At 40.6% G+C, this 17,156-nt stretch overlaps 1 protein-coding gene across 2 annotated transcripts in view; it reads right to left on the bottom strand.

Annotated features, from left to right (window-relative positions):
• Positions 1 to 17,156, bottom strand: part of TMEM50B (transmembrane protein 50B) — a 41,416-nt gene that overhangs the window by 5,779 nt on the left and 18,481 nt on the right. Inside the window, exons 2-5 of one of the 2 annotated variants that reach the window (XM_068973615.1) lie at positions 14,364 to 14,503; positions 12,246 to 12,358; positions 10,922 to 10,989; positions 1,918 to 2,010 (exon numbers count right to left, since the gene is read on the bottom strand). In XM_068973615.1, the coding sequence (XP_068829716.1) occupies positions 1,918 to 2,010; positions 10,922 to 10,989; positions 12,246 to 12,358; positions 14,364 to 14,462 (373 nt within the window). In that variant the 5' untranslated portion in view covers positions 14,463 to 14,503. The remainder of the gene's footprint in view (positions 1 to 1,917; positions 2,011 to 10,921; positions 10,990 to 12,245; positions 12,359 to 14,363; positions 14,504 to 17,156) is intronic. The other variant, XM_068973621.1, reaches the window with a different exon arrangement.

Raw genomic sequence — 17,156 nt, 5'->3', positions numbered from 1 at the left:
TACCACTGACTAAATGCATGATCATGGGCAAGTTATTTAACCCATTATCCCTTACTTTCCTCATCTGTAAAATGGACATTGTAAGCACACCTACTCACAGAGAGTGAGAGGGTAGACTGTGCACAGCACTCACGACAGTGCTTGCACGTGAAGTACTGTGTAACTGTTAGCTGCTACTATCATTAACAGTTCCAGGAAATCTGTACACTAAAAGATTTGAACTATGTGCTAGAAATGCTCTCTGAAGTAAATGCATGTTCAGTTTGCAAACTAAGATGCAGACATAGGGAATTCCTTGGTGGTCCAGTGGTTAAGACTCCAAGCTTCCACTGCAGGGAAGGCGGGTTCAGTCCCTGGTCAGGGAACTAAGATCCTACAGGCTGTGTGGTTTGGCCAAAACACTTTAAGCATACGTAATAAGCAGTGCTGTAGGAATATGAAAATGAGATCCATAATCAAGAAATTTCTCAATATGTACTGGATCTTTAAAGATTAAGATACAACCACTAAAGGGAATTCCCTGGCGGTCCAGTGGTTAGGATTCTGCACTTTGACTGGTGGCGGAAGGAAGATCGCACATGCTACATGGAACAGCCCAACATACGCTACATGGAACGGCCCAACATACGCTACACGGAACAGCCCAACATATGCTACACGGTACAGCCCAACAACTGCAAGCTCCATAGTATTTTTAATTAACTAAAATAACACATTTTAGATATATTTGGTGAGTGGTATTATTTAAACATTAGTCAACCACTGACTTCTTATACCTATTTATTTTGCACAAAATGAAAGATGAAGGTATTCCAAAATCTAATACTGATCAACCTATGATACTTAAGGGATCCTATCACTACATTAAAAGGTCAGCTGGGGGTCGGGACAAAGAGATGTGACAGTTAAGCAGAGTGACAAAGAGATTCCAAAGACAGAAGCATCAGATGATGAATAAAGTGTTATCTGAAACTGATCCTATCTTTGCAGTGAAGGGGGAGAACCAGTGAAAGGTTCTTCGGATGCTTCCAGGAGTACAGGGTACAACTGGCTCCTGTTTTTCAAAACCTCTCACCACCTCCCTGATGAAAAGCTGTGGTGACTGAAACAGTCCCAAGACTCAGAATGGTATACTAAGAGCTCACTCCATTGCATCAACAGTTTCTACATGAAGGCTACACACGTCTTCAACCTTGCACTTTAAAGACCCCCCTTGTACCTATGAATAAAAAATTAGACACTGGGGTTGGAGAGGAGATGTATCAGTGGACAGAAAGATACTGGTGTCCATAACACCTTATCTTGAAATCCTTGGGGCCAGACATGTTTTAGAACTCAGATTTAAGAATGATAACACAGGGCATAATATTACATAGCACCTGCAACTGGGTTTGGACTAGTATCCCACAATCAAATACACCCATATTCCCATAATAAAACATTTGAATGCTTACTAAAGCAAATAAAGATAATAATGAGCACCAGGTCAATTTAGGTCAGGTTTTGCTGCCAAGCTGGTTATGAAATTCTTGACCTTCAGCACTTCGTGGGTTTCTGAGCTGTGTATAAGGGGCTGTAGCCCTGTGCAGGGTTCCCACTTTTAAGACCATGACCCTCAGTAAAAGGCCTCTAGTGTACAGCCTGGCTGCCTAGGATAGGAAAGGAATGAGAACCTCGAGAGATGGCTGAGAGTTACCTGGTCTTGTCAGTGGCTTGGATTTCCCAGCGAGCCTACCCTACTGCACTCAAAGACCCCACAAGAAAGTTGTATTAAACAGCTTTTATTTTTACACAGAGTCTTAGCTTGAAGCTGAGTAATTACACTAAATTTTACTCCATGGGGAGATGCCAACTAAGCCCCATAGAAAAGACATATCTGAATCTCTCCTATGAAAGAAAAGAGGAATAAATACTTACTCTGGGTAACATAGGCACCAAAGAGAATCCACATGGAAGCAATCAGTGACCCAAACATCAACATGAAACCAATGAAGAGCCAAACTCGAGCACCTGTGTGAAAAACAGGCTTTATGATTTTGCTCATTCCTGCAGCTCTATGTCTCAGGAATACATAGCACCAGAACACATAGCTTAATACACACTATGCCCACCAAAGACAGTCACGTATTTATATACACCTGCTTTAACAACTAACTGAATGAAGATGTTAAAAAATAAAACTGAAAAGGGTAAAGCAACACTTGGAAAGGGAAAAAGGGTAAGTTACCATTCTACTGGCTAAAAAAACTAACAGCTCAATAAATTACAGTAGGCAGGCTTCATAAGTCTGCCTACTTGATCGAACTGATTAATTGGACCCTAACTGAAAAGTCAAGTTAGGGTTAGATAAGAGTGCCTGATGAGCTATGGATGGAGGTTCATGACATTGTGTAGGAGACAGGGATCAAGACCATCCCCATGGAAAAGAAATGCAAAAAAGAAAAATGGCTGTCTGAGGAGGCCTTACAAATAGCTGTGAAAAGAAGAGAGGCGAAAAGCAAAGGGGAAAAGGGAAGATATAAGCATTTTAATGCAGAATTCCAAAGAATAGCAAGAAGAGATAAGAAAGCCTTCCTCAGCGATCAATGCAAAGAAATAGAGGAAAACAACAGAATGGGAAAGATTAGAGATCTCTTCAAGATAATCAGAGATACCAAGGGAACATTTCATGCAAAGATGGGTTCGATAAAGGACAGAAATAGTATGGACCTCACAGAAGCAGAAGATATTAAGAAGAGGTGGCACGAATACACAGAAGAACTGTACAAAAAAGATCCTCATGACCAAGATAATCACGATGGTGTGATCACTCACCTAGAGTCAGACATCCTGGAATGTGAAGTCAAGTGGGCCTTAGAAAGCATCACTAAGAACAAAGCTAGTGGAGGTGATGGAATTCCAGTTGAGCTGTTTCAAATCCTGAAAGATGATGCTGTGAAAGTGCTGCACTCAATATGCCAGCAAATTTGGAAAACTCAGCAGTGGCCACAGGACTGGAAAAGGTCAGTTTTCATTCCAATCCCAAAGAAAGGTAATGCCAAAGAATGCTCAAACTACCGCACAATTGCACTCATCTCACATGCTAGTAAAGTAATGCTCAGGATTCTCCAAGCCAGCCTTCAGCAATATGTGAACCATGAACTTCCAGATGTTCAAGCTGGTTTTAGAAAAGGCAGAGGAACCAGAGATCAAATTGCCAATATCCACTGGATCATGGAAAAGGCAAGAGAGTTCCAGAAAAACATTTATTTCTGCTTTATTGACTATGCCAAAGCCTTTGATGGTGTGGATCACAATAAACTGTGGAATATTCTGAAAGAGATGGGAATACCAGACCACCTGACCTGCCTCTTGAGAAACCTATATGCAGGTCAGGAAGCAACAGTTAGAACTGGACATGGAACAACAGACTGGTTCCAAATAGGAAAAGGAGTACGTCAAGGCTGTATACTGTCACCCTGCTTATTTAACTTCTATGCAGAGTACATCATGAGAAATGCTGGGCTGGAAGAAGCACAAGCTGGAATCAAGATTGCCGGGAGAAATATCAATAACCTCAGATATGCAGATGACACCACCCTTATGGCAGAAAGTGAAGAGGAACTAAAAAGCCTCTTGATGAAAGTGCAAGAGGAGAGTGAAAAAGTTGGCCTAAAGCTCAACATTCAGAAAACGAAGATCATGGCATCTGATCCCATCACTTCATGGGAAATAGATGGGGAGACAGCTGAAACAGTGTCAGACTTTATTTTTTGGGCTCCAAAATCACTGCAGATGGTGACTTCAGCCATGAAATTAAAAGACGCTTGCTCCTTAGAAGAAAAGTTATGACCAACCTAGACAGCATATTCAAAAGCAGAGACATTACTTTGCCAACAAAGGTCTGTCTAGTCAAGGCTATGGTTTTTCCTGTGGTCATATATGGATGTGAGAGTTGGACTGTGAAGAAGGCTGAGCACCGAAGAACTGATGCGTTTGAACTGTGGTGTTGGAGAAGACTCTTGAGAGTCCCTTGGACTGCAAGGAGATCCAACCAGTCCATTCTGAAGGAGATCAGCCCTGGGATTTCTTTGGAAGGAATGATGCTAAAGCTGAAACTCCAGTACTTTGGCCACCTCATGCGAAGAGTTGACTCACTGGAAAAGACTCTGATGCTGGGAGGGATTGGGGGCAGGAGGAGAAGGGGACAACAGAGGATGAGATGGCTGGCTGGCATCACTGACTTGATGGATGTGAGTATGAGTGAACTCCGGGAGTTGGTGATGGACAGAGAGGCATGGCATGCCATGATTCATGGGGTCGCAAAGAGCAACTGAACTGAACTGAACTGAAAAGTTATCGTGTTATACATTATCAAAGTAATTGTTCTATTAGAAGTAACAAATGTATTTCAGACAGCCATTACCATATAGGAATGAGAGATTACAAATGAATAAAGAATGAATAAATGAATAAAGACCATATGTCCTCTCTTCATCAGTATTAAAATCATGTTACTACTCAATATGGTACTAACAGCAGCCATATATCAGTCTCTCTTATGCTGAGGCGGCAACTTGTGCCACGTATCCTTGAAAAGTTCAAGGACAAAAGCATCTCTTCAACCCCTCACTATGCAGAATTTTTTAATTTATACAACACAGAATCTCAATTCAGTGATCATCTGGACACATGAGTAGATTCAACACACTTTTAGGAAAGCAAGTTAGCATTTGTGCCAGACCCTGATCACAGGTATATTGACAGCCTGTCACCCTGTGGAAGGGTTTGAATAAAGCTCCACTGGAATGAAAATAAAACCCACGCCGATTTCCATAATAGCTAAACTTGCCTTCATTGCAGATATCCTATTACTAAGTGAACAGAAATTCATATATTTTGGACACCAGATAAGCAGCAAGCTCAAAGCTCAGCATGTCTGGAACAGCTGATGTTCGAAAAAAACGGGTCTCCAGATTATCTCAGTTTTATCATAATACTAAGCAGATCTCCAGAAACATACAGTACTGTTTAGCTCCTTGGAGAAAGACATCTTCCAAATTCAATCTCAGCTTTTTTCTAAAGTAAATGAAAAGGAACTACCAAAACTGCTTGTAATTACTTTCCTTCATGTCCTTTATATGCGACTACTCCAAACTCTTCTGATAGAACAAGAGAAAAACAAACTTCCCTTAAAAAATGAGGATGCTTTTGTTTAACAAAAAATAAAAAACTAATATTTTCCCTTTTTTGCTTTGGCTACAGGGAAACTCAGAGTCAGGTTAACAAACAATTAATGAGAGTATCCATCTTGTCCTAGATTCTAAGTTCAAGATCTCCTTTCTACCTGCGGTTCCTGTTCCTCCTTATTTAACATTCCCATTTGTTGTCTATTTATTACTTTGATAACACTCTTCCTGCAAATTATTCTGGGAATTAAATAGGAATAAATTACAAATAAACCGTTAAAGCAGTATGAAAGTGTGGCAGTAACTGAGCATGCCTATGAGACAGTCTGCCCTTCTTTTCTGAAGTACTAGACAGAACTTGCACTAAAGGCACTGTGTATAAACTGTACTATGAACTTCAACGGAGTAGAGAATAATCACGGAATAAAATGTAAGTCACTAAGAGTAAAAAGTACAGGCTTTGGAACCAGACAGACCCAAGACAAATACAAGTTCTACCTTTAAGCTAAAAAGCTTTGGGTAAGTTACAGCACAATTTTCTATGCCAAATAGATAACAGTAACATAATCCACAGCAATGTCTGTGGAATATATTTTTAATGATCAAATAAATAAACGTGTGCTCTACGCACAACATTTCCACTTGCTAATACATGCTCTTTTATTCTTCATTCTCACTCTTTCCTGACACTACTTGCTGAAGCTGGGGCACAAGACATGCAAGTGAGCATGTGCACACAAACACACACAATGCACTTTTAAAATAATTTTTATTTATTTTTATTTTTGGTTGTGCTGGGTCTTTGTTGCTCTGTGGGCTTTTTCCCAGTTGCAGCGAGCGGGGGCTGCTCTCTGGATGCAGTGTGGGGGCTGCTCTCTGGATGCAGTGTGGGGGCTGCTCCTGTTGCGGAGCAGGGGCTCTGGGGTGCGCGGGCTTCCAGAGCTGCAGTTCCTGGCTCTAGAGCGCCGGCTCAATAGCTGCAGCTCGTGGGCTTAGCTGCTCCATGGCATGTGGGATCCTCCCGGGTCAGGGGTCGAACCTGTGTCCCCTGCACTGGCAGTGAATTCTTTACCACGGAGCCGCCAGGGAAGCCCCGCAATGCACTTTTAACTTAGGTTTGTCTGCCATTTGCCACTATCTCCAGCCTCTCCAATTCTTCAAGGATCACAACGGAAGTGAAATTATAAAATCTGCATCAGCATTTAAAGCATCAGGTACAAAAGAAAGCTGACTTGTCCCCCTGTAACTGGCTGAGTTCACTTAGCCTCACGTCCTCCAGGTTCATCCCTACTGTCACATACGGCAGGATTTCCTTCTTCCAGGCCCATGCCCTTTATGTGAGGTGTCTAAGACAGTCAAGCTCACAGAAACAGAAAGTACAGTAGTGGTTGCCAGGGGCTGAAGAGGGAAAGTGGGAGTCATTCAGTGAGTACATGAGATTCTAGGAGGGGCAAAACTACAGTGACAGGAGGCAGACTAGCGGTGGCCAGGTAGGGGAAAGGGGATTAAGCTTTCTGGGGTAACAGAAATATTCTACACTATGACTGTAGGTGTAGTTACACACTGTGAACATTTGTCAAAATTCAAATCGTACACCTTAAACTGAACTTTATATTTCATATAAAATTATCCTCAATTACACTGAGTAAATGGTAACAGACAAGGAGACTAAACGGTTCTCGACTGGATACAAGCATGACACAGTGGCTAAAAGCATAGGCTCTGAAACCAGCCTGTCAGTGTGTAAATCCTGGCCCCACCACACTTGCTTTCTGACTCTGGACAAGTTACTTGGGCTCTCTGTGCCTTAGTTCCTTCATCTAAAATTGAGCACAAGATCACTTATCTCCAAGGACTATTGCAAAATTAACTGAGTTAATATGTGTAGAGAATTCAGGGTAGTCTTTGGTATACACTAAGTATTCTACAAGAAGGGAATGGCAAACCACTTCAGTATTCTTGCCTTGAGAACCCCATGAACAGTATGAAAAGGTAAAAAGATATAACCCTGAAAGATGAACTCCCTAGGTCGGTAGGTACCCAAAATGCTACTGGAGATCAATGGAGAAATAACTCCAGGAAGAATGAAGAGATGGAGCCAAAGCAAAAACAACACCCAGTTGTAGATGGGACTGGCAAAGGAAGTAAAGTCCAATGCTGTAAAGAGCAATATTGCATAGGAACATGGAATGTTAGGTCCATGCTGCTAAGTCACTTCAGTCGTGTCCGACTCTGTGCGACCCCAGAGATGGCAGCTCACCAGGCTCCCCCGTCCCTGGGATTCTCCAGGCAAGAGGACTGGAGTGGGGTGCCACTGCCATGAATCAACGTAAATTGGAAGTGGCCAAACAGGAGATGGCAAGAGTGAACACTGGCATTTTAGGAATCAGTGAACTAAAATGGACTGCAGTGGGCGAATTTATATCTACTACTGTGGGCAAGAAGAAATGGAGTAGCCCTAATAGTCAACAAGAGTCAGAAATGCAGTACTTGGATGCAATCTCAAAAATGACAGAATGCTCTCTGTTCATTTTCAAGGCAAACCATTCAATATCACAGTAATCCAAGTCTATGCCCCAACCACTAATGCTGAAGAAGCTGAAGTTGAACGGTTCTATGAAGACCTATAAGACCTTCTAGAACTAACACCCAAAAAAGATGTCCTTTTCAGTATAGGGAACTGGAACACAAAAGTAGGAAGTCAAGAAACACCTGGAGTAACAGGCAAATTTGGCCTTGGAGTACAAAATGAAGCCGGGCAAAGGCTAACAGAGTTTTGCCAAGAGAACGCACTGGTCATAGCAAACACCCTCTTCCAACAACACAAGAGAAGACTCTACACATGGACATCACCAGATGGTCAATACAGAAATCAGACTGACTATATTCTTTGCAACCAAAGATGGAGAAGCTCTATGCAGTCAGCAAACAAGACCAGAGCTGACTGTGGCTCAGATCATGAACTCCTTATTGCCAAATTCAGGCTTAAATTGAAGAAAGTGAGGAAAACAACTAGACCGTTTAGGAATGACCTAATTCAAATCCCTTATGATTATACAGTGGAAGTGACAAACAGATTCAAGGGGTTAGATCTGATAGACAGAGTGCCTGAAGAACTATGGATGGAGGTTCATGTCATTGTATAGGAGGCAGGGATCAAGACCATCCCCAAGAAAAAGAAATGCAAAAAGGCAAAATGGTTGTCTGAGGAGGCCTTACAAATAGCTGAGAAAAGAAGAGACACTAAAGGCAAAGGAGAAAAGAAAAGCTATACCCATTTGAATGCAGAGTTCCAAAGATGAGCAAGGAGAGATAAGAAAGCCTTCCTCAGTGATCAATGCAAATAGAAGAAAACAACAGAATGGGAAAGACTAGAGATCTCTTCAAGAAAATTAGAGATACCAAGGGAATATTTCATGCAAAGATAGGCACAATAAAGGACAGAAATGGTATGGACCTAACAGAAGCAGAAGATATTAAGAAGAGGAGGCAAGAATACATGGAAGAACTGTACAAAAAATATCTTCATGACCTCATGACCAAGATAACCATGATGGTGTGATCACTCACCCAGAGACAGACATCCTAGAACACAAAGTCAAGTCACAATGAACAAAGTTAGCGGAGGTGAAGGAACTCCAGTGGAGCTATTTCAAATCCTAAGAGATGATGCTGTGAAAGTGCTGCACTCAATATGCCAGCAAATTTGAAAACTCCGTAGTGGCCACAGGACTGGGAAAGGTCAGTTTTCATTCCAATCCCAAAGAAAGGCAATGCCAGAGAATGTTTAAACTACTGCACAATTGCATTCATCTCACATGCTAGCAAAGTAATGCTCAAAATTCTCCAAGCCAGGCTTCAACAGTATGTGAACCATGAACTTCCAGATGTCAAACTGGCTTTAGAAAAGGCAGAGGAACCAGAGATCAAATTGCCAACATCCACTGGATCATCAAGAAAGCAAGAGTTCCAGAAAAACATCTATTTCTGCTTTACTGACTACGCCAAAAGCCTTTGACTGTATGGATCACAACAAACTGTGGTAAATTCTTCAAGAGATGGGAATACCAGACCGCCTGACCTGCCTCTTGAGAAATCTGTATGCAGGTCAGGAAGCAACAGTTAGAACTGGACATGGAACAACAGACTGGGTCCAAATCGAGAAAGGAGTATGTCAAGGCTGTATACTCTCACCCTGCTTGTTTAACTTATATGAAGAGTACATCATGTGAAATGCCAGCTGGATGAAGCAAAAGCTGGAATCAAGACTGCCAGGAAAAATATCAACAACCTCAGATATGCATATGACACCACCCTTATGGCAGAAAGCAAAGAAGAACTAAACAGACTCCTGATGAAAGTGAAAGAGGAGTGAAAAGGTTGGCTTAAAGCTCAACATTCAGAAAACAAAGGTCATGGCATCTGGTCCCATCCCTTCATGGCAAATAGATGGGAAAACAGTGAAAACAGTGACAGACTTTATTTTCTTGGGCTCCAAAATCACTGCAGATGGTGACTGCAGCCACGAAATTAAAAGACACTTACTCCTTGAAAGGAAAGTTATGACCAACCTAGACAGCGTATTAAAAAGCAGAGACATTATTTTGCCCACAAAGGTCCATCTAGTCAAAGCTATCGTTTTTCCAGTGGTCATGTATGGGTGTGAGAGTTGGACTATAAAGAAAGTTGAGTGCCGAAGATTTGATGCTTTTGAACTGTGGTATTGGAGAAGACTCTTGAGAGTCCCTTGGACTGCAAGGAGATCCAACCAGTCTATCCTAAAGGAAATGGGTCCTGAATATTTACTGAAAGGATTGATGCTGAAGCTGAAACTCCAATACTTTGGCCACCTGATGCAAAGAACTGACTCCTTGGAAAAGATCCTGATGCTAAGAAAGATTAAAGGTGGGAGGATGAGGATGAGATGGTTGGATGGCATCACTGACTCAACGGACATGAGTTTGAGCAAGCTCCTGGAGTTAGCTTTGGGCAGGGAAGCCTGGTGTGCTACAGTCCATGGAGTCGCAAAGAGACGGACATGACTGAGCAACTGAACTGAGCTGAATTCTACAAGTGCTTGCTATTATTCCTAATCATCCTTCAAAATTCCTTTCCCACGTAGTCCCAATTTCTGACTATAATTACAAGTTAACCTCTCTCATCCTTAAAGGCTGGAAATAGGATGTCTAGTCCTGTACTTCTCATATACAGCAAGAAAATTCCACTGGAAACAAACCCCTGGATTCTAATAGAATGTGTCATAGTCAGAATAAAAGAAAAATACTATTGGATGGCAAATCAAAAGATTTCAAACAAAAAATTGTGTATGTAGACAGCATGATTCTTCTAGACACTTTCGTTGTAGTCTATGGGTTGGTTATTCAGGTGATCAGAACTAAATGTGAAAAACACTGGAGCCCTAGGTTTGATTTCTTGTGTTCGTACTTTGCTGTTAAATAATCACAATCAGCCATATTGTAAGTAATATTATTGGTCAACATTTGGGACAAGAATAAATCCATCATTAGAACAGGAAGAATAACCTGGAGTCAAGATCCACTGATAGGATGACAAAAACCAGTAACTTCAACTTTCTTAAAGTTTTAAATAACAAAAACTTTTTTAAAAGCAAAACACTAACAATTCTACATAATCATTACCATCCCTAAATAAAGACTCACAAGAGGCTTTGTTTTTTCTACTGATAAATCCCTCTTTCACTAGCATACAGTAACCACTCAAAAGGGCCTTACCTGTTCTTCCTAAACAGCCGCTCTCGTAACTGTCACCTCTCACCTGAGCGTTGGACACAGCGTTTATCCTAGAACAAGACAAAATCATCCAATAAGCTTTCAGGCTGCTAAAAGAGTCACAGATATTTAGAAGGGAATGACTTCTTCACAAGTCATTTAGAAGAGAAACATTTTCTAACTAAAGTCAACATCTAAATAACTGAATGTATCTTTTAACTTAAATGTCCTAATGGATAGAAATATTACAGTAGTCTTACTTTACTAAAATACACCCAGACAAGATTTAATTTTCAGGGATTACTATCACTTGCCTCCAGAGATTATGAAAGAGACTCCCGTTTTCTGATTTCCTTGCCTATTTTACATGAGTGGCTCACTGTGTGTTACCCCATTTTAAGGCTCTCACTATAACCAAGAGCTCAAAAGTTTCTCTTTGTGTTAAAAGTCAAGTGACTTTCTCTCATCCATTTCTCAAATTCAGAGAACATGTGGTTTATGTATAATAAATAGGCTCACTTTATTCAGCTCCTCTTTCCACTTTTGTCAGAGCAGGTTCATTTGTAGTAGGAACTGTCTTTACTTAGTATCCTAAATGAATATAAGTAGATCCATCTTCTACAAATTTAAATGTTTTTAAAGCTTCTGACTATAATAAAATTATATAATCTTAACATTCAACATATTTTTTTAATTATTAAAAGACATCCATGAAAAGCTTCTAAACTCTTAGGAAGTAACAGAATGGCTAAACCTGAAAATGATTTAATGAAAAAGAAAAGCCATAGATCAATCTCTTAATTTAAGGTTAATGCTGTCCTCCCCCCAATACTGGCAAATACAGTCAAGTAATACATTTAAATAATACTCCACGGATTACTCCCCTCCTAAAAAATCTACAAATGTACAAACTTGATTAAATCTAAAATGCCAATGATTTTTAAGATGCACCATTATTTTTCATGCTGCCAAGGGAAAAATTTATGAATTATAAGATACCAATGACTATGAGAAGCATGCTGATATTCAGAGATGTTAAAATACAAAAAATAGTCTTAAGATCTATAAAACATAGTAATTTGTCAGTTTAACAAATATAAGATCGAAAATCACATGCTGAATCATTATAGAGGATAAAGATTATCTGACTAAATTCAAGTCATTCTTGATTTAAAAAATTTTAATAAAATGGGAATATAGATATAAGCACATATATATATATATCATGTTAAAGAATCAATCGAAGTTATTTTAGATAGCATTAAACTTTTGAGAAAAAAAAGTTTTTAGGAAAATAATCTTGAGTTGAGAGTTACCTCATACTTACATGAAGAAAGCCAATGTGGAAAACACACCACATGTGTGAAAGGCATGGTTCAGCTGCTCTGGCTTCGGATACACTACAGCTGCGTCGATCATTATCCACCAACCGGTAAAAAACTTGAGAAGGAGAAAGGGCCCACGTCGGTAAAACAGCACTAACACTAACACTCGGCTTACATGCTCCTTAACATTTCACGTTCTCTATGGACCATATAATTGAAACATGCAATGAAATATGTCTACTTTGAGTTTTAGATGCTGAAATATAAAAAATAAGAATCCCTTGTTTACTTCTTTATAGTATATGAGGTAAACCCAACTAATTAAATCAGTATAAGATTCTGATGTTCTGCTCTCAGTGCAAGATGAAAAATTTATTATCAAGGAATGAATTATCTGCTTCACCATAAATTTATATACAACCATAAAATACACCATAAATGCACCATTAAATTATATACAACCAAAGCTCTCTTAACTAACCAGTTCCCTGATTACCTAGTTTCACTCTCTTGTTCATATTAAAAAGCACTCGGACATTCCTTTTTAATGTGACCAAGCACTTTCGTTTCCACAAATGAGTTGCCACGTCTCCAAGAAAACATCTAAGCTTGCTATGATTTTAATTAATAGGCAATTTGATTAAATACTATAAAACTGATTAAATATGAGTTTGCAAAATGTAAAGTTTCTATGTAAACTAGGCTGAATAGACAAAGTAAAAAAGTTACTAAGGAATTTCATAGGCAAATTAAGTGCAGGCGAGATGACCCTAGAGAGCAAGAAAAACTTAGAAACACCTAAAAGACTTCTGCATACATACTGCTTCACAGTTATCTTGAGTTCTTGTCCTACTTTTTTTTTTTTTCTATTGGACTTCAGGTGTAGAACTATACACTGAAAAGGAGAAATTTACATTAAGTCTAAAAGGATCTTTCTGGTCCCAGCTCAAGGTGGTTGTGGTTTCAATGATGAGCTCCGTGAAAGGAAACGTAACCCGTTTCAGGCCTTGGAGGCACCAGAATACATTTAGCTTCAAAATGAAAAGTTTTATAACAAGAGTCTTCAGACCAAGAAAATTAATGCAAAACTTCATGATGGAGTATGCCAGTATCGTAAAGAAGCTCTTGAATGACGTTTAAAATATCGCAAGTATCTTATTCGGTGGGGGCAGCAAATGCTTGATTTCCACCACAAAATTGGCCATGATCTGATTTTGCGGGGCTGGGGGAGGGGGCGCTGTGCCCTGTGGCTTCCCTAGTGGCTCAGAGGGTAAAGAATCCGCCTGCAATGCAGGAGACTGAGGTTCGATCCCTAGGTTGGGAAGATCTCCTGGAGAAGGAAATGGCAACCCATTCTAGTATTCTTGCCTGGAGAGTCCCATGGACAGGGGAGCCTGGCAGGCTACAGTCCATGGGTTCCCAAAGAGTTGGACACAACTGAGCAACTTCACTTTCACTTTCATTGCAGCATGTGGGATCTTAGTTCCCTGAGGAGGGATCCAGCTCATGCCCCCTGCAGTGGAATCCTGGAGTCTTAACCACTGGCCCATCAGAGAAGTCCATGATTTAATTTTTTTTGAAGCTCAAAGATTAAGTACAGAGGGTGAGAAGGGACTCTTTATACCATTCTATTTTTGTCTGTATGTTTGATATTTTTAGTAAAAAGCATTAAAAAAAAAAAAAAAAAGGACTTCCCTGGTGATCTAGCAGTTAAGAATCTGCCTGCCAATGCAAGGTCCACGGGTTCAATCCCTGGCCCGTGAGGATCCCACATGCAGAGGGGCAACTAAGCCCATGCAGCACAGCTACTGAGCCCGGGCCCTGGAGCCCCTGAGCAGCAACTACAGAAGCCCACGCACCCTACAGCCTATGCTCCTCCAGGAGAGGCGGCACTGCAACGAGAAGCACGGGCGCTGCAACCAGAGCAGACCTGCACACAGCGACGAAAGCCCAGCACGGCCCAAGATAAATAAACAAACAGTAAAACAAAAAGGCAGGAAAAAAAGCTACTGCCTACAAAAACTGTACTATCTTGGTTATTCACAGTGCAAAGGAATCAAGATAAATTTTCAGGGGGAAACGTGAGGCATGAATGTCACCAACCACACCTTTCCACTTACCAGTATACCTGCAACCACAGAGGCCACCGCGTTTCTTCTCTCACTCCAGTCAATGCACTCACATTCCGGCCAACGGAAATTGTCTAGGAAGCCCGCCATTTTCACCACTTAAGCATGTATTTTTCATTAAATACTATATTCTAAAAAAAAAAGAAAAAAAATCCATGTGAGGAAATATTTTAAAAAAGTGAAATATTCTACTACTTTCTTAAAGCTTTAAAGACCAACTTACTTCAGTTCTTTATCTCCTATAGGTAAGAAGAAAAATTCAGTACTACACTACATCTATTCAGAAAAATTCAGTACTACATCTATTGAGATGTACTTAAGACTGCTAGGACACAAGAGGGCGCTTACTAACAGTATCTGTTAAATGAGCAAAGTCTCTGACACTTCTCCAATTGAGACGTGGATCTATGTACCTTCCTTTGAATTGAGGCCAACAATAAAGGTGGGTTGAGGGCTTCCCTGGTAGCTCAACTGGTAAAGAATCCACCTGCAATGCAGGAGACCCTGGTTCGATTCCTGGGTCAGGAAGATCCTCTGGAGAAGGAATAGGCTACCCACTCCAATATTCTTGGGCTTCCCCTGTAGCTCATATGGTAAAGAATCTGCCTGCAATGTGAGAGACCTGGGTTCGATCTCAGGGTTGGGAAGATCCCCTGGAGGAGGGCACAGCAACCCACTCTAGTTTTCTTGCCTGGAAAATCCCCATGGGCAGAGAAGCCTGGTGGGCTACAGTCCAGGGGGTTGCAAAGAGTCAGACATTACTGAGCGACTAAGCACAGCACAGCAAAGGTGGGTTGACCAACAAAGTAGAGAAAGTGATGTCATGTAACTTCTTAGACTAGATCATACAAGGTAAGGAACACTAAAACCAGAGTCCTGGTTCCTTCATGAAAAATCCAAGACCACAGTACTGTGAGGAGACCACATATAGGTGTTCTGGTCTACAGTTCCAGGCTAGCCCAGCCAACAGCTAGCCTCAAACACTGCAATATAAACTCTCTTAAATACCTGAATAACCCCTCACCGCAACTAGAGAAAGTCCTCACACAGCAACAATGACCCACTGCAGCCAACAATAAATTAATTAAATTAAAATACAATGAACAAAAGCATCTTAAAAAGCATTGAATATCATTAGTCATCAGGGAAATGCAAATTAAAGAAATATCACGTCCACTAGAAGAGCTAAGACTTTTTAAAAAGATTGACTGTTGGTGGTAGAACAATTGGAAATCTTACACAGTTCTGGTTGGAATTTCTTACAAAGTTAAAAATAAACCTTCCTATAATCTAGCAATTCCATTTCTAAATATTTACCAAGGGAAGTAAAAACATATGTCCACATACACAAAAAGACTTTTACAAGGAAGTTTAGAGCAGGTTTATTCATATTAGTTCCAAACTGAAACAACCTAAATGCTTAACAGAAGAACAAATGGATAAACAATTTATGATCAATCCACAGAATGGAATATTATTCAGGGACAAAAAAGGATGAATATATATAATCACACAGGAAAAAAAACCTCAGAAACCTGATTTATGTGAAAAAAGGCAGACACAAATGAGTATATACATATGATGCTATTTAAATGAAGCTTAAGAGGCGAAACTAACCAATGTTCCCAGAAATCAAAACATGATTGCCTATAGGGACTGAAAACTGACTACAAGGGAACTTTTTTTGCAGGGTGGGGGGCGGAGGGAGTGATAGAAATGGCCTGTATCTTGGCTGAGATACTGATTATGCAGGTACATGTATTTATCAAAAGTTACTGAAGTGTACACTTAAGAGCTATGTAAAATTTACAGTATGTAAATTTTACCCACAAAAAGTTTTTTTTAATTTTATCATTTAGATACGCTTTAGCTGCACTAAAGACTTACTCTGTATGCATTATGGGTATGTTTCATCAAGCTAGTCTACAGACATGTAGATGAACTGCTATCAAAGATTAAATATTAACTAGTTAAAAAGCAAGTTTAGGGGAAGGTCACCATGAATTTAAGACAATGTCTGAAGGTTAAAACAGAAGTCGTACTTCCTATTGTAAAATTCATTTCCCAGGACTTACCCAGTGGTCCAAGGGTTAAGAATCCACTTTTCAATGCAGATGTGGGTTTGATCCCTGGTCAGGGAACTAAAATCCCACATGCCTCAGGGCAACTAGGTCTGCAGGCCGCCACTACTGAGCCCATTCGTCCCAGAGCCTGTGGAACCACAGCTAGCGAAGGAGCACGCCACAGTGAAAGATCCGGAAAGGTCCCGCATACTGCAACTAAGACCTGACACAGCCAAACAACTAGTTTTCTTAAAATTCGTTTCAGAAAACATACAGTCATCCCTCAGTATATACAGGGGGTTTGGCTCCAGGACTCCCTTTGGATATTAAAATCTGTGCACAATGAAGTCCCTTGTATAAAATGGCATCAGTTCAGTTCAGTTCAGTAGCTCAGTTCCTATCCAACTCTTTGCAACCCCCTGAACTGCAGCACGCCAGGCTTCCCTGTCCATCACCAACTCCCGGACTTTACCCAAATTCATGTCCATTGAGTCAGTGATGCCATCCAACCATCTCATCCTCTGTTGTCCCTTTCTCCTCCTGCCTTCGATCTTTCCCAGCATCAGGGTCTTTTCAAATGAGTCAGCTCTTCGCATCAGGTGGCCAAAGTATTGGAGTTTCAGCTTCAACATCAGTCCTTCCAATGAACACCCAGGACTGATCATCTCCCTTAGGATGGACTGGTTGGATCTCCTTGCAGTCCAAGGGACTCTCAAGAGTC

Source organism: Capricornis sumatraensis, chromosome 1 (assembly GCF_032405125.1).
Source record: "Capricornis sumatraensis isolate serow.1 chromosome 1, serow.2, whole genome shotgun sequence".
Lineage (NCBI taxonomy): Eukaryota > Metazoa > Chordata > Mammalia > Artiodactyla > Bovidae > Capricornis > Capricornis sumatraensis.
This window is presented reverse-complemented; position numbering and strand designations above follow the sequence as displayed.